This window comes from Alexandromys fortis, unplaced genomic scaffold (assembly GCF_014885135.2).
Source record: "Alexandromys fortis isolate MF-2015 unplaced genomic scaffold, M_Fortis_MF-2015_v1.1 scaffold_31, whole genome shotgun sequence".
Classification (NCBI taxonomy): Eukaryota; Metazoa; Chordata; class Mammalia; order Rodentia; family Cricetidae; genus Alexandromys; species Alexandromys fortis.
Genome location: NW_026067974.1, coordinates 14,852,923 through 14,879,013, shown reverse-complemented (window position 1 = coordinate 14,879,013; position 26,091 = coordinate 14,852,923). Strand labels below are relative to the sequence as shown.

At 51.1% G+C, this 26,091-nt stretch overlaps 4 protein-coding genes across 8 annotated transcripts in view; 2 read left to right on the top strand and 2 right to left on the bottom strand.

Annotated features, from left to right (window-relative positions):
* Positions 1 to 3,554: 3,554 nt before the first annotated feature.
* Positions 3,555 to 11,947, top strand: Gfap (glial fibrillary acidic protein). Of its 2 annotated transcripts, XM_050156563.1 has the most exons (10): positions 3,555 to 4,009; positions 4,870 to 4,930; positions 5,143 to 5,238; positions 6,429 to 6,590; positions 7,554 to 7,679; positions 7,871 to 8,091; positions 8,981 to 9,024; positions 9,357 to 9,476; positions 10,683 to 10,768; positions 11,324 to 11,947. In XM_050156563.1, the coding sequence occupies exons 1-10, from the start codon at positions 3,555 to 3,557 to the stop codon at positions 11,363 to 11,365; spliced, it is 1,413 nt and encodes a 470-aa protein (XP_050012520.1). In that variant the 3' UTR covers positions 11,366 to 11,947. The 2 variants fall into 2 exon arrangements, with proteins under 2 accessions (XP_050012520.1, XP_050012522.1); XM_050156565.1 differs by lacking the exon at positions 9,357 to 9,476.
* A 1,705-nt stretch (positions 11,948 to 13,652) lies between these two features.
* On the bottom strand, positions 13,653 to 14,948 carry Fam187a (family with sequence similarity 187 member A). The gene has a single exon (XM_050156566.1). It carries the CDS (start codon positions 14,939 to 14,941, stop codon positions 13,679 to 13,681), a length of 1,263 nt encoding a protein of 420 aa, XP_050012523.1. The 5' UTR covers positions 14,942 to 14,948; the 3' UTR covers positions 13,653 to 13,678.
* Positions 14,949 to 15,044: 96 nt separating this feature from the next.
* Positions 15,045 to 19,203, bottom strand: Ccdc103 (coiled-coil domain containing 103). 3 transcript variants are annotated; one of them, XM_050156582.1, is made up of 4 exons: positions 19,111 to 19,203; positions 17,696 to 17,840; positions 17,221 to 17,353; positions 15,045 to 16,560 (listed from the first exon to the last, which is right to left on the bottom strand). In XM_050156582.1, exons 2-4 carry the CDS (start codon positions 17,836 to 17,838, stop codon positions 16,123 to 16,125), a joined length of 714 nt encoding a protein of 237 aa, XP_050012539.1. In that variant the 5' UTR covers positions 17,839 to 17,840; positions 19,111 to 19,203; the 3' UTR covers positions 15,045 to 16,122. The 3 variants fall into 3 exon arrangements, with proteins under 3 accessions (XP_050012539.1, XP_050012538.1, XP_050012537.1); XM_050156581.1 differs by having other exon boundaries at positions 15,046 to 16,560; positions 17,696 to 18,736; positions 19,111 to 19,195; XM_050156580.1 differs by having other exon boundaries at positions 15,046 to 16,560; positions 17,696 to 18,766; positions 19,111 to 19,162.
* Positions 19,204 to 19,392: 189 nt separating this feature from the next.
* Positions 19,393 to 26,091, top strand: part of Eftud2 (elongation factor Tu GTP binding domain containing 2) — a 42,381-nt gene continuing 35,682 nt past the window's right edge. The window contains exons 1-2 of one of the 2 annotated variants that reach the window (XM_050156552.1): positions 19,393 to 19,546; positions 20,737 to 20,845. In XM_050156552.1, coding sequence (XP_050012509.1) covers positions 20,741 to 20,845 — 105 coding nt within the window. In that variant the 5' untranslated portion in view covers positions 19,393 to 19,546; positions 20,737 to 20,740. Of the gene's footprint in view, positions 19,547 to 20,736; positions 20,847 to 26,091 lie in introns of both variants that reach the window. The other variant, XM_050156553.1, reaches the window with a different exon arrangement.

The following is a 26,091-nucleotide window of genomic DNA, read 5'->3' as shown; positions in this document are numbered from 1 at the left end:
GACCAGAGACTGGCATTGTCCCGGGAGTCACTGAGGCTTTGCCCTGTGAGCAAAAGATCTGTCAGATTTTAATACAGGCAGAGGGACAGAAGGAAGCCATCCTTTCCCACTTTGGCTTGAAGCAGGGCTCAGTTTGGCTGTGGACTCTGTAGTGAGGTATCCTAGCATCTGTCTCCATGGTTGGCAGCACCCTGCTGTGGAGTCTAAAAGTCGCTGGAGTTTGGCCTGAGGCTTTTGTTGTTGGAGACTTCTGCTTGGGAAAATTGAAAAGGAGTAAGCCTTTTCAGGATGAGGCATGAGTCAGGCTAGGAGGATGGGAATCCCTGTAGCAACTGGGAGGGCAGAGGGCCTGCCTGTTTTCCTACCAAGTGCCTGTCTGGGGCAGATATGCATGAATACGGTGAGAAGTGGGCTGGGAACTTGGAAATAGAGCTGCCCAGCGACAGGGCTTAGTCACGTGGGGGCATAAAGTGGAAACAACACAGCTGTTGAGTGATGACGCAGGTAAAAGTTTATAGATTCGGAAAGATGCTCACAACATATTGCTGAAGGAAAAGCAAATTGTAAAATAATTGGTGCAGTATGGGCCTGTTTTGAAAAAAAAATGTATTTATACGTGTAGAAAAGTCTGGCAGTGTTTGTCTGCATGTGGCAAAATTATGGCTAATTAAATATTTATATTGCTTATGTGTACTTTCTGATTTCTCTACAGTGAATGTATAATAAAAACACTAATAAAGTTTGTACATCAAGTGCAACCAAGAATGTCTTTCTTTTGTCTCTATACACAAATATCCCTTGAGAGAGCATAGCAAGGATCCGAAAGCCCAGTGCAGTTAGAATGGAACTTGAGCCTGCATCAGGAGTCTAGGGAGGGGGCTGAGGGACAGAGGCTGGGGGGATCCTTGGCTGCACTGAAACAAACTCATTTGGACAGGAGGAATCTCCATTTTTGGTGACACACCTCTCCTGCCCTTGATCTTTTCCTTCCAGAATCACTTAGCTTATACCTAGAAAGGTAGGCCACTCCCACCCTGTGAGGCGTGTCCTAAGTTAAAGGTTGCCCTCTAGTAAGGCTCTTCCTCTAAGTTCCCCGTTCTTTAACGTTCCCAACTTATGAGAGGATCAATAAGTCCCTGGGGCAGGAAGTGGTCACACAAGCCTTTTATCCCAAAGGGGCAATTGGATTGCTGTGAGTTCCAGACCAGCTTGATCCAAATAGTGAGTTCCAGGGGACACAATGAGATCCTGCCTAAAGGGCGCTGGGAACTTCTCTCAAGATCTACCTTACCGGGCTGAAGAGATGGCTCCGAGGTTAAGAGCCCTGACTGTTCTTCCAGCGGTCCTGAGTTCAATTCCCAGCAACCACATGGTGGCTCACAGCCATCTGTAATGAGATCTGGTGCCCTCTCTGGCCAGCAAGCATACAGACAGAACATTGTATGCATAATAAATAAATAAATCTTTTTTAAAAAATTACCTTACTCAGCACTTGGGAGGCAGAGGCAGGCGGATCTCTGTGAGTTCGAGACCAGCCTGGTCTACAAGGGCTAGTTCCAGGACAGGCTCCAAAACCACAGAGAAACCCTGTCTCGAAAAAACAAAACAAAAAAAAATAAATTTACCTTACTATGTCATTGCCCAAGATGGGGGCAGGGAGGTATGGCTAGATCCTGAGGGGCTCCGTCCTTCCCATGCTGGGACTTGCTAGGGGAATCTCAGTGCCCATTGCATGCTGAAATACCATGCAATAACATGAATACCATGTCCCTGATACGGAATAAGGGATGTTGCTATGCCAGGAGTTTAGGGGTCTGAACTGGCTTGAGCAGTAGAAGGGGCAAGCAATCAGGCATTGTGTGTAAGCTGGAGACCTGGCAGTGCTGAGCTGGTCAACCCCTGCCCCAAGACCTCCTCCTTGTGCCCACTGAATGACTCACCTTGGCATAGACACAATGGTCAAGGGTGGGCACACAGCCTGCTTCCCGCTGTACTCCAGGCCCCCTTCGATGCTTTCCGAGAAACCCATTGAGCTGGGAGCTTGTACAGCACCCGGGGCTGACATCCTGGCATCTTGGGATAAAAGCAGCCCAGCCCCTGTGGGGCTGCCCTCGCCGTATGGCTCCCTCACTGGCGGCAGAGAACAAGGCTCTATTCAGCAAGTGCCCTGGAGTCGAGATCAGAAGCTCAGGCATGGACAGAGGAAGGCAGGGGTGGGGGGGGGGAGCTGAGCTGTCTGTTTTCCAGAAGCCCAAGGGCACAGATGGCTAAGGAGCCTGGGAGGGACCAGAGTGGAGAGGAGGATAGATAGACCTGAAGTCTCGTGGCAACAGCCTCATCCCCACCACTGATGATGGTGAATTCTGATTTCCCAGAACTACAAATCCCCCAGAGGCCTGAAGTGTGGGAACTTGAAGAAGATAAATCTGGGAGAATAATGAGGGGTGGCAAGGGAGTCAGGGTGTTACAGAAATAAAGACCCTAGCATGTACAGTCAACTCACTGAGGGCTGCTCTTGTGGAGCTGTCAGGGGCTAGGCTCCGGGAGGAGCAAAGGGAAGCTGGACCAGGAAGCCAAAGAGGGGCTCAGGAAGGATGCCTACTGTCTTACCCTATTAGGATCCTCACACATTCCTTCTGTCATGCCCCCTTGACACACAGCTAGAGGCCCAAGGTGACCCTGGGGTCACAGGGAGGGCCCCAAACCAGGAATGAGAAGACACGATGGCGGGTTCTGGGGAGAGGACTCTGGACATCTGTTGGGAATGGGAGTCAGCAGGAAACTATAGTATTATAGGCTGGTCCTGGAGGCGGGGCATAGGTTCTTCAAGTTCCTAGCATCTCACAGGCCCATGGAGAAGTGCAGAGTGAGGGTAGCCCTGGCTTATAGGCTCTAAGAGCTGGAAGCAGCTCACCATCCCAGCTTGCTCTTTCTCTCTCTCGCTCTCGCTCTTTCTCTGTATGTCTCTTTCTGTGTGTGTTGTGTGCGCGTGCGTGCGCACCCACACACAAGTGTTCGTCCACTGCATAGATGTTCATGTGTGTACATATATGTGCTGAGACCAGATATCAACCTGAAGTATTTTTTTGTGATAGCATTTCTCCCTGGGACCTGGAACTCACCAATTAGTCAGTGAGACCCAAGGATTCTCCTGATTTTCATTCCCGGGCACTGGAGTTACAAGTATGCATTGTCAAACCTGGCTTTTTGTGCTCGTTTTGTGGCTAGAACTTGGAACTTCATGCTTGACAGGCAAGCAATTTATGAACTAAGCTGTTTCCTCAGCCACTCTAGCCCTCTCTCTTGACCCCTCTAACCAGAAAGGGGGTTTTCTTCATCACTGGTGCCAAGCTGGTATGCCCAGGGAAGCCTTGAATCTGATACAAAAAACTCAGTGGGGTGAGAGGAGGTCGCTCCATAGCTGGGCTAGGGCCCAGCTCCACCCCCTCAGGCTATTCAGTGGGGTGCTGCTGCCGGGAAGTCAGGGCAGAGCCAGTTCAGCCCATTCCTCCATAAAGCCCTGACATCCCAGGTGCTAGCAGATGCAGGGAAGGATGGAGCGAAGACGCATCACCTCTGCACGTCGCTCTTATGCCTCCACCGAGACGGTGGTCAGGGGTCTGGGTCCCAGCCGCCACCTGGGTACCATCCCGCGCTTCTCTCTGGCTCGAATGTCTCCCCCACTCCCTGCCAGGGTGGACTTCTCCCTGGCAGGTGCTCTTAATGCTGGCTTCAAGGAGACTCGAGCCAGTGAGCGCGCAGAAATGATGGAGCTCAATGACCGCTTTGCTAGCTACATCGAGAAGGTCCGCTTTCTGGAACAGCAGAACAAAGCGCTGGCAGCTGAGCTGAACCAGCTTCGCGCCAAGGAGCCCACCAAACTGGCCGACGTCTACCAGGCAGAGCTGCGGGAGCTGCGGCTGCGGCTGGACCAGCTTACTGCCAACAGTACCCGGTTGGAGGTGGAGAGGGACAATTTGGCACAGGACCTCAGCACCCTGAGGCAGAAGTGAGGAGGGGGACAGGGGAAACGGCTAGTTGAGCAGTGAGACTGACCCGAGAAAGGTGCCTGTAAGAAAGGGTACTGATTCTGTCAAGGGCAGGGTCTCTCAGCTGCTGTATGTATTTCCCCATGCCTGAAAAGTGAGAGCTATCTTTGCTCCCTAATATGATGGAAATAGCTAGGACAAGACCAAACTTTCAGGGATCTGATACCCAAAGGTCTGCTGCCAGGGAGCTGGGCACTCTGGGGCCCCTCCACACTGAGGAAGGCTATGTGGGTAGCGATGGCACCAGCCACCAGCCAGCGGGTGCTCTGCCCTTGCATTCATTTGTCACTGGGAATGGTCAGCGTGGAGGTCTGTGCCCACAAGGAGGCTCTGGTCTCTGAAATATAGGAAATGCAAGGCTGGCCTGGGTGCAGAACCCAGATGGCGGTCTGTCACCAGCTTTTGACCGCACTCAAGCCATTCTGATCGTCATAGCTGTGAAGTTGAGGTCATGATACGATCTGTCCTAAAAGATGGTGACCAGGGGTCGAACTGTGGGGCGTGGTGCTTTGCATGGTGGACATTTCGTGAGCCCCTCTGGTGCAGGAGGTGCGGCGGTGTCTGCACAGAGAGCACATGGTGGTGGGCGCGTCTGTGAGAGCAGGAGCGGCTGCACCGACTCTGATAAGGCGCCTCAGTAATGAGTTAAAGCAGAAGCCCTTATCTGCTGCTCACTCTCTCAGCCGAGGCCTCTGTCGTTTACTTCTCCTGCCACTCTGTGGGGTCCTGTGAGAGTGTTTTATGACAGTCACCTCCAGAGAGGTTGGGACATGGATCCGAGAGTCCTCAGGAAACCCTAAACCTGTGTCCCCTATCCTAGGCTCCAAGATGAAACCAACCTGAGGCTGGAGGCTGAGAATAACCTGACTGCTTATAGACAGGTCAGAGAGACGGGAGGGATGGGCAGCGAGGGGGGAGAGGTTGGACAGACGGACAACAGGGAGGTTAATGGCGGTCCACCCAGACACAATCCCTGAACTTAACCTCCACAGCAATTGCCTGCTTCCCAGAGCCCCACAAGGACAGGGGAGACAAAACTGGAGGTTGTTGTGAGGTAGACTCTGGGGTCAAAAAGGTCCTCTTCCCATCCCAGGAGGCAGATGAAGCTACCATGGCCCGTCTGGATCTGGAGAGGAAGATTGAGTCGCTGGAGGAGGAGATCCAGTTCTTGAGGAAGATCCATGAGGAGGTGAGGCCAGGTGGAAGGAGGGAGGCCCAGCAGGTAACTGTAAGTAAGAGAAAGAGAGAGAAATAATCAGAGAAACAGAGACGCCAACTGTCAGGAAGAAAGAACGTGGAAGAGAAAGAGTGAAGACGAGAGGCTAAGGGAGATGTTTTCCAGTGTCTACTACCCCTGGAAAATGCACGCATCCCTCCCCCACCACCATGGTCTGAGAAGCACAAGGCCAGGTCTTTGGTTTCTCCTCATCAGCTTTGTGAGCCCTTCTCGTGGTCCCCTTCCACAACGAGGAGGGCATTGAAACCCAGAGAAGTTTTTTTAACAAACACCCCAAAGTCACACAGCCTCTCTGGTTTCACCCTCTCCCCCACCTGTCTCCAGTAAGATGGGATCCTCATGAAAACCCCGCTGAGGACATGGTGGCGCACTTCTCAGAACCTGGGAGGTAGAGGAGGCTCAAAGTGTTTAAGGTCAATTTCAGCTACACAGAGAAGTTGAGACCAGCCTGGTCTACATGAGACCTTGTCTCAAACACACACACACACACACACACACACACACACACACACACACACACACACCTCTGTTCTCTGACCTCAGGGCCTGGATGCAAGACATATTCAATATTCATGCCTGGGTCCTGGCTCTGCGGCTCTGGGAGGAAGACGCCCTCAGACTTCCGTGCCATAAACATTGTTTTTTTTTTTTTTTTGGTTTTTCGAGACAGGGTTTCTCTGTGGCTTTTGGAGCCTGTCCTGGAACTAGCTTTGTAGACCAGGCTGGTCTCGAACTCACAGAGATCCGCCTACCTCTGCCTCCCGAGTGCTGGGATTAAAGGCGTGCGCCACCATCGCCCGGCAAACATTGGGGTTTTTATTTTCACTTTTTGACAGGGTCTCACTGTGTACCCTTGACTGGCTTAGAACATGCTATGTCGACAAATCTGGCCTCAAAACCCATAGAGATCTGCCTGCTCCAGCCTCCCACATGCTGGGGTTGGTTAAAGGTGTGTGCCAGCGAGCCTGGCGCATGCCTGTTAGGTTAGGTCATATGCTTCTTCCAGTAAAGACTGCCCTGTTTCCCTGAGCTGGTGCCAAAGCTGGGCAGGCAGGGGTGTGATGCTAGGAGAGCCCCCAGCGGTAGCCTGGACCTGAGATTAGAGCCTCCATACCCTCCATACCCTTCTTCTACCCTACTAGGAAGTTCGAGAGCTCCAGGAGCAGCTGGCCCAACAGCAGGTCCACGTGGAGATGGATGTGGCCAAGCCAGACCTCACAGCAGCCCTGAGAGAGATTCGAACTCAATACGAGGCAGTGGCCACCAGTAACATGCAAGAGGCTGAGGAGTGGTATCGGTCCAAGGTACCTGTGGGCTAACCTGCCTCTTCCAGGCATCCCTTCCTGATCCATACTGGAGAATAAGGAAAGGAAGCTTGGAAAAGCACCCATATAGGTGACCAGCCTTTCTGAGAGAAGTGAGATGCCTTGCCCAGGACCACACTACTTCCCAAACTACTAACTGTTATTATGACAACTGCTTTTTTTTTTTTTTTTTTTTGGTTTTTCGAGACAGGGTTTCTCTGTGGTTTTGGAGCCTGTCCTGGAACTAGCTCTTGTAGACCAGGCTGGTCTCGAACTCACAGAGATCCGCCTGCCTCTGCCTCCCGAGTGCTGGGATTAAAGGCGTGTGCCACCACCGCCCGGCTCATGACAACTGCTTTTAACCAGCAAGATTAAAAGGTTGACTGGCTTGCAATGTCACACAGCTCGTGAGTGATACAGGGATAACGCTGCCCATTCTAACCCATCTCATTTGAAACGCTGCCTTTTTGGCACCTCTGCCAGTCTGTGTCCTGTGCTCCCGAACATCTACTGTGTGCCGAGTACTCCCGAGCCGCAGAAACATTTGGTCAAGGTGCTGTCAGAGTTCATACAGACTGTGGGAAACAGGGAAGGTGAGGGGTTGGGTCTTGTGCTAGACAGGCAGCCTAGAGACTCAAAAGAAGAGGGAGGGCATCTCAGGCAGAGAACAAGCTCTGCCGGGAGGCCTGAGACACAAAAAGCAGACTGGAGATGCCGCTGACCCAGGGCACCAAGCCCGGTGTGAACTGCCTGAGCCAGTGACAGCCTGAGCAAGATGAAGGCCTGATAAATCCTTCAGTTACAGATGCTCCCGGGGTGGGGCCGAGCCGGGGCGACTCCTGAGGTCGCCCCCACTTTTCTGATATTCCAGAGACCATGTGTATCCCCCATTCCCTGGTCTGTGCACTGTGCCATTGGGAGACTCCAGTCCTCCCTTCAACTTCAGGTCCTCTCTCGGTTTAGTTTGCGGATCTCACAGACGCAGCTTCCCGCAACGCAGAGTTGCTCCGCCAGGCTAAGCACGAGGCTAATGACTATCGTCGCCAACTGCAGGCCTTGACCTGCGACCTGGAGTCTTTACGTGGCACGGTGAGCGCGGGCAGGCACCGCTGGTCGGATGTGGGCAGCGCCACCCAAGATGGTGCTGGAAGGGGACTGGGGTCGGGGGTTGGGAGGGAGGGTGATATCTGAAAAGTTGGAAGCGGCATAGGGGGCCAGGGCAGAGCCTCGAAGCCTCTTAGAATCGCCAGACTCTTGGATCAGTGGGCTCTATCCGGCAGAACGAGTCCCTGGAGAGGCAAATGCGTGAACAGGAGGAGCGCCACGCACGAGAGTCGGTGAGTTACCAGGAGGCGATCGCCCGGCTGGAGGAGGAGGGTCAAAGCCTCAAGGAGGAGATGGCCCGCCACCTACAGGAGTACCAGGATCTACTCAACGTCAAGCTAGCCCTGGACATCGAGATTGCCACCTATAGGAAACTGTTGGAGGGCGAGGAAAACCGGTGAGCTCATCACTGCCCTAGGGAACTGCTCTCTCTCTCCGGAGTTGCAATTCCTCTTGTTCCCTTCAGTACTCCAGCTTTGTGCCTCCCACCCCCAGAGTCCAGCCTAACACACAATAGCTATTCAAGAAATGTCTGAAGAATAGATACGTATTCAACCAATATTAAGTACCAGGGCTGAGGACTTGAGTTATTCCCCAAACTAAGTGGCTGACCCCCAAGACTGGTCACAAAGATGGCACTTCCCAAGGTCTGGTGGGTTTGTTCTGCATCCTTGGAGCTATTGTGACCATTTTTTTTTTTTTTTTGCTCCTCCCATTTTCCAAGCCTCCATTCTCCTTCCTGGAGGTATTCTACGGGCAGATAACACACAAGCTCCCTGCAGACTTTTTCAGCTCCGGGAGAGTATTGGCTTCTGGGTTGAAAGTTAGGTGGTGGAGGCTGGAGAGGTTACTCTGTAGTTGGGGTCAGGTTCCCGGCAGCTGTTTGATTGCTTGCAATGTCCTGGGGTAACACTCCAGTTCCAGGAGATCCAACACCCACTTCTGCACTCGTGTATGTATAGGCATGGTAGCTCATGGCCTTCATTCCAGTACTTGAGAGGAAGAGGCAGGCAGATCTCTATGAGTTTGAGGCCAGTCTGGTCTATATATTGAATTCTAGGCTAACCAAAGATCTTGTCTGTATATAGAGAGATCTTGTCTGAAAGAGATGGGGGCAGAGAGGAGAGAGAGGAAGGGATGGAGAGAGGGAGGAGAGAGTTAGGGAATGTCGGAAATGGAGTCAGACTGGCCTGGCAAAGGACCTTGAGAGTTTCACTCTGTCCCTGGACCAGGACCTGGGGTGTCTAGGGTGACCTCATCATCCCTATTCCTCCTCTGTTTTTCAGCATCACTATCCCTGTACAAACTTTCTCCAACCTGCAGATCCGAGGTCAGTATAGTGGGGCCTTGTGGGAAAGGGTATTGAATTCCCACCTCCTCCCCCAGGCCTGTGGACAACTCTTGGGAACGGGGGACAAAGGGATCCGGGTTCTCCTTGGAAGCCCTTATGACCCTCCACTGAGATCCTAGACAGTGCACAGAATCCTAGGGCTCATAGCTGTTCCTGTTTCACTCTGCCCTGCCCCCCACCCCCCATCCCCTAGCTGTGCCCCTGCAGAACCGGTGATGTCTCCACTGATGCCAGGTCTGCTGGCCTTGGACAAGCTCTGCCCTTCTGAATGTTTTCTGTTTTGTTTTGTTTTGAACTGCTTGTCACTACAGGGGGCAAAGGCACCAAAGAAGGGGAAGGCCACAAAGTCACAAGACATCTCAAAAGGCTCACAATACAAGTTATCCCAATACAGGCTCACCAGATTGTAAACGGAGCCCCGCCAGCTCTCGGTTAGATAGATACCTGCTTTTCAGTTGTGCGCTTTCCCCAGCTTGACAGGGAGTAAGCCTTCCCAAGCCTATTTCCCCAGTCCTCTGGGCCTCTTGCTCCCAGGCCTCCTCTAAAGGCCTGGGACCTTTTCCCAGAAGCTTCAGTCCCCAGTCCAGGTCCTGGTTCTGTGTAATTAGGTTATACAGACAGAGCTAGCCCATGATAAAGGGGGCTTTTCCCTGGGAGCTAAATGAGAGGCTCTGAAGCCTCTGAGCAAATGCCAGCCTCTGCCTCGCCACTTCTCTGTCGCTAGGTGGTCCCCTTGGGTCTCGCAGAGCCTCTGGGCAGGCTCTGTGTTTGATTCATGTGTCCCCAAGGCTCTGTTGCTTCACTCGGTGCTGATTCAGCCCAGAGGACTAGTTCCCTCTAGACTGCTGCTCTTGTAGTGAATAAAGTTTTATGTTCCCAGCTCTTCATTTTAAATATTAGTGAGTGTGACATGTTACATTTTTCTCTCTAAGGGGGGCTGACCAAATTGCTTTTTACTGGTATGTGGCCCTTAAATGATTCTTGGTTACAGGGGAAAATTCCATTTGGGAATATTGGCCATACATATTTCAGGATGTAGTTCAGCAATAGAAAGTTAATTATGCTGACCGGGTAGAGGTAAGAGTGCCAAATGTTAGACAGTCAAAGGTCACTGGAGTCCAGACAAGTGACAGAAAAAGGTAGGAATGGGGACAGGTCCCACACGCATAAATCACTCATTTGTGCAATACATTAACACCCATTAGTTGCCCCCCCCCAATTTCCTAGGAGAGTAGGCACCATGAACCCTTTTTTGTAATAGAGGAGACTGAGGTTTCTTTCTTGGCGCAGCCCTTGGTTGTCAGGAAGCCAGGTACCAGAACAGAAGGCCAAGTGGGCTACAGGACAGCAGCGGGACGTGCCCGCACTGGGGAGGGGGGACGGCAGCTGAGGGACATGCCCACACTGGGGGGCAGCAGTGGGACGTGCCCACACTGGGGAGGGGGGCTGCAGCAGGATATGCCCACCCTGGGGAGCAGCTGGGAGACTCCAGTCACTTTGGATAAGTCAAGGCTCTCCCTGCCTAGTTAGATAGCCCTGTAGTCATGACCCTGGGCACATGATGGGGAAGCTGGGCACAGGACAGGATGCTTAGTATCCCAAGAGCCCATGGAGGCTTCCTCTCCTCACACCTGCAGAAACCAGCTTGGACACCAAGTCTGTATCAGAGGGACACCTCAAGAGGAACATCGTGGTAAAGACAGTGGAGATGCGTGATGGCGAGGTGAGGAAAGGTTCTGGTTGGCCCCAGGAGTTCTTGAAGCTAGACTAGGAAAAGCCTGGGACTAGCTCACGGAAGGTCCTTAGCTAAGTACCTGGGACTCCCAGTGGAGCTCTGGAAGAAGGGACTGACCTTGAATGTAATTCTCCTTTCCCAGCCCTTCCTCGGGTGGTGGGTTAAGGACAACCCATGTACCAAGGCTACCTGAGGGTCCAGCTCTGACTGGGACAGTTAGGGAAAGAAAAGGCCTTCAAATTTTACTCAAAGGAATTTTCCCGAGAGGAATGGGACTCAGAGATAGGTACAGCATGCATGGGGTGGTGGTGGTGGTAGAAATAACTACTCCTATGCCATAGTGTCAGGCATAGCATTCAATGCTTTATAAGTGGCATTTCACACCCCAACTGGACCTCAGCATGATGTAATTACAATGACAGTCAAGGGAAGACACATCCAGGACAGTTGGGGACTTGTGTCGGGATGCACAGCCTAGCACGTGGTTCCAGAAGCTGTGTCAGTCCCGAATTGTGCACTGTGCACCTTCCCTGTCCCCTGCAGGTCATCAAGGAGTCCAAGCAGGAACACAAGGATGTGGTGTGAGGGGTGCCCACCTGCTGGCTCCTGCCACACAGCGTGAAGGGCCCAAAGCTCCTCCTCAGACAGTCCTCTTCCCGTCCATGTCGGCATTCCCCTTCCCTTTGTTCTCATGCCTGTCTGCTGCCCAAGACTCAGTCCTTACTCAGCCTGACAGATGGCACATACCCTGCGCCTCCAACTAACAGGCTACTCACCCCAAAGGGGCAGTCAGGAGGGGAGGGGCCGGCAGCTGGGTTAGAATTGGAAGGAAAGAGGAAAGTTGGGCAGAGCAGGGAGTCTTAACGAATCATTTCCTTCATCCTTGTTGTTATGGAAACTGTTGCTAGAGCTAGAAGGCTCTGGGAACTGGCTGCTGGAGGGAGACAGAAAGTCAGACAGAAAGGGGAGGTCCCAAGGCAAAGTAGCTCTAGTCAGAGACCTATGCTTCTGGAAAAGCCCTGACTGATCGAGGGGTGGGTAGGGTAGACCTGCTACCCGGAATGGCCATTAAGGCAGTCCCGAGGGTCCTCCAGAATGGTGACTCATGTCTCAACCCCACTGGGGTTGCCATGCAGCTCAGCAGCCTGTGAGCATACGGAGACTTGGTTCTCAGCGCTTGGGGGAGGGGGGATATAGCATAAATGGAGAGGCAAGTAGTACTGGGAGGGAGTATAGGTGGGGTGCCTAGCCCTTAAATGTGGGTGCAGAGAGCTCAAGCCCTGGAAGGCTCCCCTACTCAGGCTGGAGGAGCGCCAGAGGCATGGGCGGAGATGATTCGGACATTGGAGTGGGAAGTTGTAGGCAACCAGTTACGCTTGGCTCTGAATCTTGGGAATCAGGGAAATGGCTCATTCTCCTGAAGACAGCGAGACAGGAGGGAGGGACTTCTGTCCGTTGGGCAGGGTACAGCTGTACCTCAGTAGTGAAGGTCTGTTCCTGGCTGCCTAGTCCCTACTCGCTCAGTTCTCTGCCCCGTGACTGCTGCTTCTCAACCCTGACGAAACCACAATCACCCTTTTGAGGTTCTCCATCCCATGATTACAAGCTGTTGTTCTCCAAGGCAGGGGTCCGTGTCCTTTCTTATGCGTATACATAATACTACCTATATTTTAGGCATCATCCTATTTGACAATTTGAGAAACTAAGGCATGAGCCTAGTGGACTGGTTCATATTCAAGCCGCCTGGAGGCAAGTGACGTCAGACTGCCCTTCCACACCAGAGCACCCTCTCCCGGGCTGGCTGGTAGGCAGGTGATGGGAAACTGTGCCCAGAAATGGGGCTGAAAGTGTCCGCTCCACTGCCCTTTCCTCCCCTCTAAGGTCGAAAAAGGAGAGTGGGCCCCCTCCTCCTGCCAGGACATTGTCCCCTCTCCTCCCACTCCTTGCCACTTACTAACCTTCAGAACAGCGCCTTCAACTTTGCTCACTAAGAAGAAATAAAGACACGTGTCACAGCCTTCCACAGAGTGGGTCTGATTTGTTCAGAAGGTGGAGTGAAGACCAATCAACTTGCTCATCACCACAGATAGCACTGAGATCCTGAACTTCTACTGCCGCCGCCGCCTGTCAAATCTACCTCCTATGGAGCCCTGGTGCCATGACCTTTGCCCCAGACCCTTTTCTCATGCCCAATCCCTAGCCTGGGTGCCACCATTCAAGAAAATCCCGTGTTGGAGCTCCACTTTCTTCACCCATTTCTGGTCCCTGACTTTACCTTCATCTTCTTCATGCCTGCTGCTCTGCTCTTCCCAGAACAACTGGAAGCAGAGGAAGACACAACCGCTCCCTCCACTTTTCTTCCTTTTTCTCCATCCCACCCCATCCAGTTCAACCAGAGCCCAGCAGTAGTCCTTAAAGGCAAACCACTTCCAATGTCAATGACACTGATGGGTGACCTGATGGGTATCGGTTCACTTCCTCGTGCAACCTGAGTGTGATGTGAGAAGACACACGTACCTGTCCACTTCCCTCCTGACTCCAGTCTCTGACCTCTGACTCCCTCAGGCTTCTCCACTTTCTAGATTAGACTCGGGCGCCTCCCATGAAACTGGGGGGGTAAGTTGTAAATAATAGACTTGTATGTACTTCACCTTGTCACGTGTCCCAGCCCAAGGTGCCCATCCAGAAGCACCTGGTATCATTTAACAAACATACTAAAACACAACTAGGCCGGGCGGTGGTGGCTCACGCCTTTAATCCCAGCACTCGGGAGGCAGAGGCAGGTGGATCTGTGTGAGTTCAAGGCCAGCCTGGTCTACAAGAGCTAGGTCCAGGACAGGAACCAAAAAGCTGTCTCAAAAATTCAAAAAAAAAAAAAAAACCCAACACAACTAGTTTTCACAGCTGGAGAAGGGTATGGGTTGAGAAGTTGGGACAATGACGAAATGAGTAGCAACAGCAACGACAAATGTGAATGGTGACAAAGACGGCCGTGATGAGCAGGTAGGCTACCAGGGTGAGTTCCACAGCAGTGCGAGTCTCAGGGTCTGAGAGCGAGGCTGGGTAGCGTCCGCGAGATGTTACTCCCAACCGGAAGCCAGCGATCCTCAACCCTTGCCGCCAGCAGTAATAGATGCCCCGGTCGCTCAGCTGGGTGAAGCGGATGTGGAGATGGTTGCCGTGGTCGATGAATACTCTCATGGAGCTGTTGACACCTTTTAGGTACTGTGTGCGGTAGAGGGGCTGATGGTCTTTGTCCCAGGCCACAGCATGCTCTGGCCTGGCCCCGGGACAGGAGATGATGAGGCCATGGCCTAGCCTCTGCTGATGGAACTGAATGGGCACCTGAGGCAACCAGGGCCGGCTGCCCAGTTTGGACACGTAGTTGTAGATTGTTAGCATACCCTTCTGGACCTGAGTCCTCTTCTCACAGGACACTAGGCAGCTCTTGATCAGCAGCTCAGGTGTGTGGTACCTGGTCTTGACGCGCAGTTTCCTTGGCACGGCCCGAGAGCCACAGGACACAACGTCGGGCAGTGTCTTTAGGTACCGAGGGGAGAGACCAGGGTTCTGCAGGTAGCAGAGTCCAAGGCGCCACTGTTCCCCATGCACCCCACAGCGGTCACAGGGGGTCCACTCCCAGAAGGTAGTGAAGACATGGAGGCTTCCGTAGTATTCATCTGGCAATGGCTCCTGGCCCTTGTCCTGGAAGGTGGCTACCATTCCTTCATGACTTTGGATGTCCACATCATAGGCATAAAAATAGTCCCCCTTGCGGGTGCCACAAAAATATAGGCCTGAGTCCTCTGACTGAGCCCGGAAAACTAACAGGCTGAACATGCGGATGCTGAAGCGGACCAGCATGCTGCTGCCTGCTCGAACATGAGCTGCCTCTGTGAGCAACCGCCCGTCAAAGTCAGTAAGCACGACGGTGTGGTTGCTCCCCAGGTGCTTTTGGTAATACCAGACCACGGTCGAAACATCCTCAGGTTTGCAGTGGCAGGGAAGCTCAAAGCTCATGTCAGCCAGATAGGCAGCGTTATCAAACATCAGGAAAGCCGGGCAGGGCGTCCTCTGAAAGATGTTCTCCTTCTCCACGATTTCAAAGGCCTGGAGACTGACCCAGGCACACAGGAGCACAGTGGTATGGGCCAGCCTCATGCTTGTAGGAAGGAGGGTCTTGAGGGGCTAGGGCAAAGCCCAGGGTACCAAAGACATGTGGCTTTTTAGAAATCACTGCTGAGAGGAGGCCGCTACATAAAGAAAGGTTCAATCAACCAGTACAAGAAGCCAGAAAGTGCAGGGGAGAGAGCCAATGCAAGACAATTTATTCCCAGCTGATGTACAAGGTGCTGTTCTAATGCACAGGACTGATGGGGGGGAGTCATTCTAGAACCAACACTCTCTCATCTTTCTAGAACACTGGCACTCACCTAAGAATGGGCTACGGGAAACTAGAATGAGCTCTAAGCACTCTTGGCCCCGCCTGCCCCGGAGAACATCCCTTCAGCAATCTGAGAGATAGGACAGAAACCTCTGGTCATCTGGGATGCTGGCCAGACCTGAGCCAATGGACTGGGGATTTCCCAGGCTCAACCTGAGAAAGAACTAGGCCTCTGGGGGAAAATTCTGCTTCTCAAACGAAGGAGCCTTTGCTTATTATTGATTGGCTGTTCATTCACTGGCTTTGGGTTATAAATATTCTGGTTAAGAGTTATGATCAGTGTTTATCTTTTATCAGAAGTCAGTGAGTTTGCTTTTTTTCCCCTCTGGGAGGGAGTGTTATGTGGCCAGAATTTAGTTGCAAACACATCCACTTCTCAAGGCTAGGGACGTGGCCACCTCATAAGGTAAGGAGCAAAACACTCTCAACCAGTAGGGCCCTGGCTATCCCGGGGAGCCACATAGATAAAATTACGGGCTGGAGAAGCGGGCAAGCCCACTATTCAAAAACGGAAGTGGGTGTGGCTTTCTCACGATAGTTCTTTCAATACCTCTGCAGAAAACCCAAGATAACCACCACAAAATGCGTTCCAAAGGGGCTGGCGGGATGGCTCAGTGGTTAAGAGAACCGGTTGCTCTTCCAGAGGACTGGGGTTGGTACAATTCCAGCACTCAAATGGGAGCTTCCAACCATCTGTAACTTCCAACCATCTGTAACTACACTTCTAGAGGCTCCAATACCCTCTCTGGCCTCCTCAGGCACTGGGTACACACATGGTGGACATACATACATACATGTAGGCAAGACACTCACACACATAAAATAAAACAAGTCTTTTTTTAAATAAAAAAAAATGCTTTCTGAGACCACTGGGGAATGCTGAGGGCAGCCAGTTCCATCAGTGGAGCCCATACAGCCCTCGCAGCTCCTGTAGGAGCCCCTCCTCTCCCTGCAGCCCAGCAGATGGCTCCTCCAAGCTGAGCCCCTCCTGCATGGGTCTGGGGGTGCCCATGGCCTGTAACTTCTGAAACAAGTGCTGGCAGCTCTCGCGCTCTGCCTGGCTCAGCAGGCTCAGGTTCAGGGTGAACCGCCCTGTGTTAGCCAAGCTGTGCAGGATCTTTAGCACTGCCGCCCGGTCGCTTAGCCTCACATGCTCAGCCAGTGCCACCAGCAGCTCCCCAAGAAGTCCAAAGCCCACATCCATCTGGAAGAGGTGGCCCAGCTTGGGACCCCCAAGCTGAAGCAGGGCTTGGTAGCGCTCTGATCCACCTCTTAGGTGCCGACGCCAATCACGGTAAAACTCTGCAGAGGTCGCAGGCTGGAAGGGTGATGTCTCCTGCATTACAAAGGGAAACAAGTCCCGGAGTTCAGCTTGCCACTCTGCAGCTGTGATGGGGAGGGGGGTTATGAGTTTTCATCTTGGTGCTGCAACTGTTCCCTGAGCTCTGGGAAGGCTGGCCTCTGCGGCCTCATTTTCAGGCGAGGGAGCTGGGGAGGGAGGAGGAAAAGAGCTGGGCAGGGAGGAGGGAGGAGGGCCCAAGGGATCCAGGCTATGATTTGAAGGTCTCCTTTGTACTGGGGTTTCCTCCTGAGAAAGGAAACATAGCTCTTGGCCTTTTAGAGTAAGTCAGAGCTTGCTGGAGAAAAGGAGGCGGAGGCGGGGCAGGGAGGGGGGAGTTTACTGTCAATCTCTGACAGAGAAGAAGGAATTCAAAGTAAGTGTCAAGGTCTGTCAGGCTGGGTCCCTCTCGGATGGATACTGCTGCAGGGTTGTTAAACCATTTCCCACCAGTCTCAGAAGGACTGCTGCAGGACTGCCGAGCCCAGCTCATCCCAGTCCCGCCATCTGATGGCTGTTCTAGGATTAGAGGGGGGGAAAGCCTGTTTCTGTTGGCTTCCGGGAGACGTACAGAAGTGGTGTGTGTTGTAAGCAGACAGGGCCATAGCTTTAGCATGGAGAAATCCTGCTGGGCTGAAGAGGCTGGCCTGCACCTACCCGGGGTATTTCAGTGGCCACATCCTCAAAAGTCCTTTCCCTAGTAGTGTGACAGTTCCAGGGCACAAGTCCTTTTCCCCTTATCTTGTCCTTCTGGTCCAGAGGTTTCAGGTGTGATGCAAGGACAATACCCCTGGGTCAAAGATAGAGATTGACACTTCGTTTCCCTGGATGTGGGGCAGCTGCTGGGCTGGGTCACAACAGCAACGGTGGCACAGTTAGCTAACAGCACCCAAGCACTTCAAACGGGCGACATGCTGTGCTTACACATGATAACTCAAACAACCATAGCAGCCATTTCTCTGTTACAGACGCAACCGAGTCTCAGCTGGTTAAGGAGCTTGGGCAAGACCGGCCAGTAGCAGAGGGTGGGGGCGGGATGGGAGCTCAGAATGATCTGAACGTAGACTGCTTGCTTTTAAATTCCGTAGCCCACCATGCCCGAGGGGGCCCGATAATAGAGCTGCACACCAACCTGAACTCCTCGTAAGAAGGCACTCTTTGTTCAACCGCCCGTAACTTGGCAGCGTTCTCCCTTTGGTACTTCTCGTCGGCAGCAAGTGCAGCCTGCAGCTCTCTCTCCAAAGCCTTGAAGTTGATCGCATCATTCTTTTCCATGGCTCAGGCCCGGGAAGACAAGAAGAAAGCATATCAGCAGAGGTTCAGCATCAGGGTAAAGGTGATGCCTTGAGATTCTTTGTCAGAACGTGAAACAACCCAAAGCAATCCAGTATGTACCCTGGAGTGCTACAAAAATCTAGCTCCCTCCTTTAGAGATCAAATGGAATTGCATGATGAAGACGTATTCAAGGCTTCTCACAGAAAACAGAACAGAAAGCTTCCAGTTTGAAGTCTCAATTTTGTTCTCTGCTTCTAACACCATGTTAGATGCTAAGGGCTAGCATAGCGGTAGAAGTCTGCCTGGCGAACACAAGACCTTGGGTTTGATGTCCAGCACCACCACAAAACAATTTGGATGTTTCAGTTGAGGAAGCATTTAGATTTTTGAACCTTTATTCTTTCATATAGGATTTCTCTATGGCAGGTTGTTGCCACAATGGACAATGGAGCACAACACACACACACACATACACACACGCACGCACGCACGCACGCGCGGGCGTGCAAGAGAGAAACGGATTCTTGAGCTCAAGGACAGAATTTCACACTTCACTAAATATTTTTAATGGAGGAAAAAAATATTTTCACCTAAAGGAAAATCAGTGACTACGCAGGGAGTCGAGGGAAAGAGGCAGAAGGGAAAAATCTCAGTGGCTTCCATCCCCAGGGCGAAAAAAAGCTCAATGATCTACATCCCCAAGTCCCTGATCAACAAAGGGCTGCAGGCACGGGTTGAGTGGTAAGTGGGCATTAACTCCAGTCCTACCACTGCAGTTCTGCAGCCTCCCGGTGTGAGTCTCCCGGGCTGATGTCACCAGAATCTACGCGTTCCAGTCTGAGCTCTGACATTCACTTGTAAGACCTCTCTCCGCCTCAGAATTCTGGTGAACCGGAGCTAGATAGCGTAGTTCACTCATGATTACCCCTATGGCAGGAAATGAGCCAGTCCGCAAGCAACTTCACCACCACCCAACGCCGACCCCAACGAGGGGAAGCGGAATGCTAAGTGGGCTGTGTTAGCAAGTCAGCAATTGGACTCAAGTGTCTCAGATCCTGTCCAATCATTTTTTTTTTTGGGGGGGGGAGGGTTGTCTCGCTATGTAGTGCAGGTTGTTCTCTCCAAAACATCTGCGTTCATGATCTTTCCTCCAGGCTCTGCCTCGGGAGCAGCTTAGACTCCCACCACCCGCCCACCTCCCTGACGAGGTCTAAGCCTTCCCCATCATAGAACAACTAGAACAGTCCCCTTTCCTGTCCCTAGACCCTCACCCAGCAGCCCCGATCTTGGACCCCTTGCTTTGGGGAAAAATCCCGGATCAGTTCGAACTCCTGTGTGTCGCCCGCCCAACAGCGGTTGTCGCCTAGCAACGGCTCCACTAGCCTGCCCACGTGACCCGCCCGAAGGCCCTCTCCTTCAGGGTGTCCCAAGGCGCCTGGTCAGATTCGTGAATTCTCCGGCCTTGTTTTTTTTGGGGAGCAACTCACGCTTTGTTTTGAGGACCAACAAATGTGTCTTTCCCGTTTCTGTCTCCGAGGCCAACATTCCTCAAAGCCGTTTTTCAGGCAAAGGGCTGTCCGCTCAGGCGAAGCGGGCAGCGACGCGCTCGGGGTCCTTCCCCGAGCCTGGCGCCGGCGTTGTCGCGGCGTGCAGCGGAAGCGCGGGCTCAGGCGGCGGACCGGGAGCGCTCTGCTGAGCAGGAGGCGGGTGAGCTGACTTGGGAAGGTTGGGACACGAGAGAACATGAGCTTGGGAGAAGGCGATTTATATAGTATTTATCCCTTTCGCTTCACACAGGGACAGAGTGAAGCCTGGAGTGGGAAAGGGAATGAAAGTTGCCCCCACCCTAACACACGCACACACCGACGGTTCCGGGGAAACCCCGACACCCTGCATAGTTTAAATCCCGTCCCTGGGTAGAGAGAGGTGACTCTAACAACCCAGATCCCTGCCACTCCCACTTCCATTGGTGCTTCCTTCACCGCCAAGCTTCAAAATATTCGGCATCCGAGCTGGCTGTGGTCCCTGATGCCTATTTCTCCCGCTCTGGAGACCGAGGCTGGAAGATTGTCACAGGTTCAAGGCCAGCCTAGGCTAAGCATTGAGTCTGGTTCAAAAAGCTAACGCAGAAAAGATTGAGCATTTCTTTGAGGATCTGCGTTGTAGCGGTAAGATGTAGGTTTAGTATTTAGAGACTAGCTCTTCTTAACTAAGCATGTTATTAATTTACCCCACCCCCCAAAAAAACTCCGAAAAACTTGTTGAGGGCCTATTGAGGGTCTGTTTTGTGCCATGCACTATTTTTGTATGTTTTCCCCTCCGATTTATTATTAGCATTTATCAGTGACAAATATACACTCCCGTTCCCCAATTACTAGTCAAGCGAAGGCTTTGTTTACTTGGCTGGGGCTGTAACTCAGTGGTGGAGTGTTTAGTGTGAGGCCCAGGATTTGATCCTAAGCACCAAATTAGTATGGGGGGGAGTGCTTGGCAAGTGTGTGTGGGGGATTTTTAGAGTGACAGATAGGTGGATATTAAAGGAGAAACTGAGTTAAATGTGTTGACAAGGTATAAGTAGCCCGAGATGATGGGAATGACAAGTTCATTGGTTCTGAGGCAGAAGTGAGCCTGGCTTGTTCCCTAAACAACTTTCTGTAAAAGTTTGTGCCATCACCTGATGGGAGTCTTGGGAGAATAAAATGAACATAAATGGGGTGTGTGCAAATAGATAAAATGAGTAAGGCAGAGAAGTGGAGAAAGTACTGGACTCTGGGGAGATTCTTCAGTAGATTGGGCAGTCATGAGTTAACTCCTGAAGGATGGATGTAAAGGAGACAGGCCGTGGTGCAGGCTTTCAGGACTTGCCAGATACTGACCGGTCTCTTCTTGAATTTTAGCATCATGGATACTGACTTGTATGATGAATTTGGGAATTATATTGGACCAGAGCTTGATTCTGATGAAGATGATGATGAACTGGGAAGAGAGACAAAAGATCTTGATGAGGTAAAACAAAACAAACGTTGGGTTTTTTGTTTGTTTGTTTTTCTTTTTTTTTTGGTTTTTCAAGGCAAAGTTTCTCTGTGTCATAGCCCTAGTTGTCCTGGAACTAGCTCTTTAGACCAGGCTGGCCTCAAACTCATAGGGATCCACCTGCTTCTGCCTCCCGAGTGCTGGGATTAAAGGTGGGCACCACCACTGCCCAGCTGAACATTGTTTTCTTTATCCATCTCCGTTTTTAAAACAATGCTCCCATAATAGCCTGCATGTATTTCTAATATTGCCTTTTTTATAACATGACTTTTATTGGGATTTTGTGTTGGCTCCTGAAAGCTTAGGCAGGAATATAAGAGAGTTTCATTCATGATATGGTCTTGGAATCCGGACTCTAGTAACAGTTCTGTGGACTCTGCTAGTTCCCTGCATTGTCTCCTGACAGGCACGAGTGAGCTCTTTCACCACGGGCAGTCAGCTACGTTAGCGCATCTACACCTGGAACAGCCTTGTAAACTCAGATTTTAAAAGTGGCATACAAAGCTGGGCGGTGGTGGCACATAGATTTAATCCCAGCATTGGGAGGCAGAGGCATGTGGATCTCGTGAGTTCAAGATCAGTGTTGTCTAGCAAGTTCTAGGACAGCCAGAGCTAAACAGAGAAACCCTTTTCGGGGGCGGCATACAAAAGGAGGGGGCAGGTTTCTATTACTTCAGGTTAGGAGTGGGAGATAGAGTTTAGAATAGTTTAAGGCTCGCAAAAGGCACTTTATATAAAAAAGCCAGGAAGTTATGTAATCCCAATACTTAGAAATGGGGGCAGGAAATAAAGAGTTCAAAGTCAGCCTTAATTTCATAACGAGTTTGAGGCAAACCTGGGCTACATGAGATCCTGTCTCTAAAATATAGCTCTAAAGAATTAGTGAGAAGATTATTTTTTTAAGGAGGGGTATGATTTATGTTTTTTTGTCATCACAAATACCTGTCGAAAACCAACTAAAGGAGGAGGGATTTGTGGCTCCTGATTTGAAGGACTTCAGTGGCTCATGGTGGAGAACACACGGCAGCAGTTGGTTCTGTGACAGCTACTTACTCACATCTCAGGACGCTAGGAAGCAGAGAGGACAGAAGCCAGAACCAGACTGTAAGGTTCAAGGCTCCGTCTTCCTAATGTTGCACAGCAGCCTGAAACAGCACCACCAACTGGGGGCCGGGTGTTCAAACAAGCAAGTGCTGAACATTTTCATCCAATTGGCAACAGGCACTGAAAGTGGCTCTAATGTTTTAGCATTGTTCAGAACATGAGTAAAATGTAGATTTAAAGAAGTAGGGTCTTTAGGGAATGAATGATTTTAGTGGAAACGAGACAGGAATGGGGTGAGAACAGCTAGCGTCATTGTATAAACGTATAGAACTGTCAATGAAAAACAGATTCATAGGGGGCTGGAAAGATGGCTCAGTGGTTAAGAGCATTGCCTGCTCTTCCAAAGGTCCTGAGTTCAATTCCCAGCAACCACATGGTGGCTCATAACCATCTGTAAAGAGGTCNCAGCACTTGGGAGGCAGAGGCAGGCGGATCTCTGTGAGTTTGAGGCCAGCCTGGTCTACAAGAGCTAGTTCCAGGACAGGCTCCAAAGCCACAGAAAAAACCCTGTCTCAAAAAAAAAAAAAAAAAAAAAAAAAAAAAAAAAGTCTCATAGAGGGGAGCAGCATCCTTTTCATCTTCCTGTGTTTCCTCCACAAGCCCATGATGGACCGGAACAAAGCAGCTGAGCTCCCAAAGCTGCAAGTTGGCTTCATTGACTTTGTATGTACTTTCGTGTACAAGGTGCGCAACAGAGTTGTTCTATGTGGCCTGGGGTGGACTGGCCGAGAATGGGTAGGGAATGGGCTGGACCCAGCTGTGATCTTGCGGGGACATTTCTGTGGTCTCCACCTTTATCTGATAAGGTATGATGTACAATACACTTGTCCTTCTACCCTATCACAACACCCATCTCAACCTCCCAGCCAATGGTCTGTCCCAAAATTTGTGAATGTCCTTCAGAAGCACCTAGTGCACCCCTAGAAGGTCCTTACTCACCCTGAGGTCTCACTTTAAAGATCCCAGCCTCAGAGTGCCACTACTCACAATGGGCACACTGTCTTCAGGAAAACGACTGCAACTTGCCTACTAGGTTTCTGTGAAAATGTGGAGGTGAGCCTGAGTCTGTCTCCACTGGCATACCCCAATACAACCTGAAGAACACGACAGCAGCTGTGTTCCCACTAGCTGATCAGGCACCAATGCATGCCAAGGTTTGAGTTCTGCTATTGATTGTAGAACATGAGGCAGGAACTTGGAGAGACTCGAAAGATAGGCCTGACTACAGTGTCCTTGTGTGGTGCACATGACACCCCAGCTCCACCTACTCTGGTTGTCCTCCGTGGTAACGGACCCCACATTGTAAGGCAGACACTGTGTGATTCCAGGTGAAGCCAATCCTAAGCAGCCAGGCAAGCAGAAAGAGGGGGTCCCTGGAGGCCCCACTGTCTTCCTCGGTCCATCTGCATCACCTGAAAGCAGTTCCAGGGCTCGTTGAAGCTTCCAGCCCTGCTGCAGCTGACATTCCCTGCTCTATTCTTGGGATGCTCATCCTGCTAGGTCTCTGTCAGAAGTACATCCACCCAACAGCTCCCTCTCACACAAGCTCCTATCTGCCCTCCTCCTTGGGGACTCTCTGGAAAGGGAAGACTACAGTGGTTCTTTCCTATGCTGATCGACTCTATGTGACATCGTGTAGGGTTCAGCCCCACGTGGAACAGCTGAGGGTGGGGAACCAAGCTCACGCTGGGCCTGGTGCAGCCACAGCTCGTGTGACCTGGGGATCAGTAGTGGTCACCTTACAAGCATAGTGCCGGGGAGTGTGGGGCCTCACTTCACTGTCCTTATGACTTTTAAAATAAAATACATCACAGATATGAGAGCATCCTCAGTCTGTTGAGCTTGCTGCAGGGAAGCCCGAGACCTTTGAAGAGCTACTATCTGAGCCCTCCAGGAGCAGGGGACAGCACAGTGACTTCTCAGTTCCCTCTAGGAATTTTCTCGCTTTCATGAAGAGATCCTGCCCATGTATGACCGGCTGCAGAATAACAGGAAGGAGTGGAAAGCACTGGCTGATGAGTATGAGGCCAAAGTCAAGGCCCTAGAGGAAGAAAAGAAGGAAGAAGACAGAACAGCAACCAAGAAAGGTCTGGACCCCACAGAGGACTGGGATGGGCTCAGAGTCAACGCCCGAGTCAATGCTGTAACATGGGACAAAAAAAAAAAAAAAAAAAAAAAAAAAAAAAAAAAATCACCAAGGAGTCAGAAAGGGAGGCTAATTCATATAGCCCAGCAGCTGAGGCTGAGATTCTGGAGCCAAAGAATGCCCATCCATCTCTCCTGTCCTTCAAGGGGCATAGCTGCTCATGCCATGCAGATAACAGATCAGACCGAAATGTTCTCTCACTCAGACAGGAATGCTATATTCCTATACATGAGAAGTGAGCTCACTGAATAAGGCAGTTTCAATAAGTAGTTGTTCCCAGGTGTGGTAGCACATGCCTGTAATCCCCCAAAACTATCCTCAGAAACCAAAGAGCAAATCTGAATTAGACACAACACAAAGGCAAAAACGAAATCAGTGAGCTAAGCAAGAGTTAAATTGTCAGTGCTAACCTGTATCCTGTGACTCAGTTAACAACCCACTGCACCCCAGATCAAAATCCCAGTGATATTATCTTTTCCAGGGTTTATTTACCCTGGGCCTGGGGTTCTCCACAGCCATTGAGAGAGCACACTGAATAAGGCAGCTTCTGGGTCATGGGAGGTCAGGGCTGAAAGTAATCAGGGCGCAGTGACCGGAGAGGCTCAGGCACTGAGACTCAGCATAATCCGCTTGGGTTGTTCTCAGATCCAGTTTAACCCCTGGAGGGAGAACCTACTGGCGCTATTAGAGGGCACCTGGTGTAGAAGGCAGACCAAGCGACCACTCAGTCTATCTTCTCTTGCAGTGGGCACAGAAATTTGCAATGGTGGTCCAGCACCCAAGTCCTCAACCTGCTGTATCCTGTAAAACCTATCTAGTGGCTGCTGGGCCCTCCTGCCACTCACCCACTGGAGACGACTCTGCAGCTTGGTATAAGACATTATGAAACAGCAGAAGAAAAAGATCAAATATAACTGAATATTTTTAAATTGTAAAGGTTTTTTTTTTTCAAATTAAAGCCAGCTATGAATGTTAAATGGTTTAGTCCGTATTTATCTGGTTTGATGAAGTTCCCACAAAGATCTTTACAAAAGGATTTGCGAATTGACTTAAGTCAGAGCGCTACTCTTGTACACACGTGTGCATATAGGTATTCAGTTCCATCTGCTAACATCACTTGACGGCACATCATACTTGATCCATTGAGAGCTCTGCTGGGTCAAAGCTGTGAGCAGGGCTGAGATCCAATGGAAGTGGCCCGAATGGGGATAACCTGTACTGAAAGCCTGGGTGGGATCCTCCTGAAGGAACCAGTCAGCAGATCTGTCTGCTATAAACACTGCAGCTGTTTGTTGTTAAGTTCAGTGGGACTTCACAAGACTAGGCTTTTAGACACACACTATCTGGCAGAGAACAAACTCATGGGATCCCAGCGAAATTGTTTTCCCAGTCCTGGGAAGAGAATACATCTAGCAGTTTGACTTCAGCACTGGGAAGAGGTGGCAAATTTAATCCTGAGTCCAAGATAGTGGGATACCATTTCGGGGAAGTGGAGGGGGGAAGCAGCTTTTCACTCAGTCTGCTTTTTTTTTTTATACCAAATACAGGGCTTTCAAGCACACATATGCAGCTTCTCTCAACTCTCTTTAAAATAATAATAAGGCTCTAAACCTATGAAACCTGTGCAAGGCATAAAACTGAGGGAGCAGTAACACTTCTGCTTTGCTTCTGGTTGCTGTAATAACCATGACCAAGAGCAACTTGGGGGTTAAGGGTTTTTTTGGTTTACATATCTCCATAACAGTCCATCATGGAGGATGGACCATCAGGACGGGAACTCAAGCAGGAACAGAGACAGAAACCATGGAAGGATGCTGTTACTGGCTTGCTCAGCTTGCTTTCTTACACAGTCCAAAACCATCTGCCCAGGAGTGGTACCACCCACAGTGGGCTGGACAGTCCCACATCAACCATCAGTTAAGAGAATACCCCATAGATATAACCATGAGCCAGTTTGCTAGACAATTCC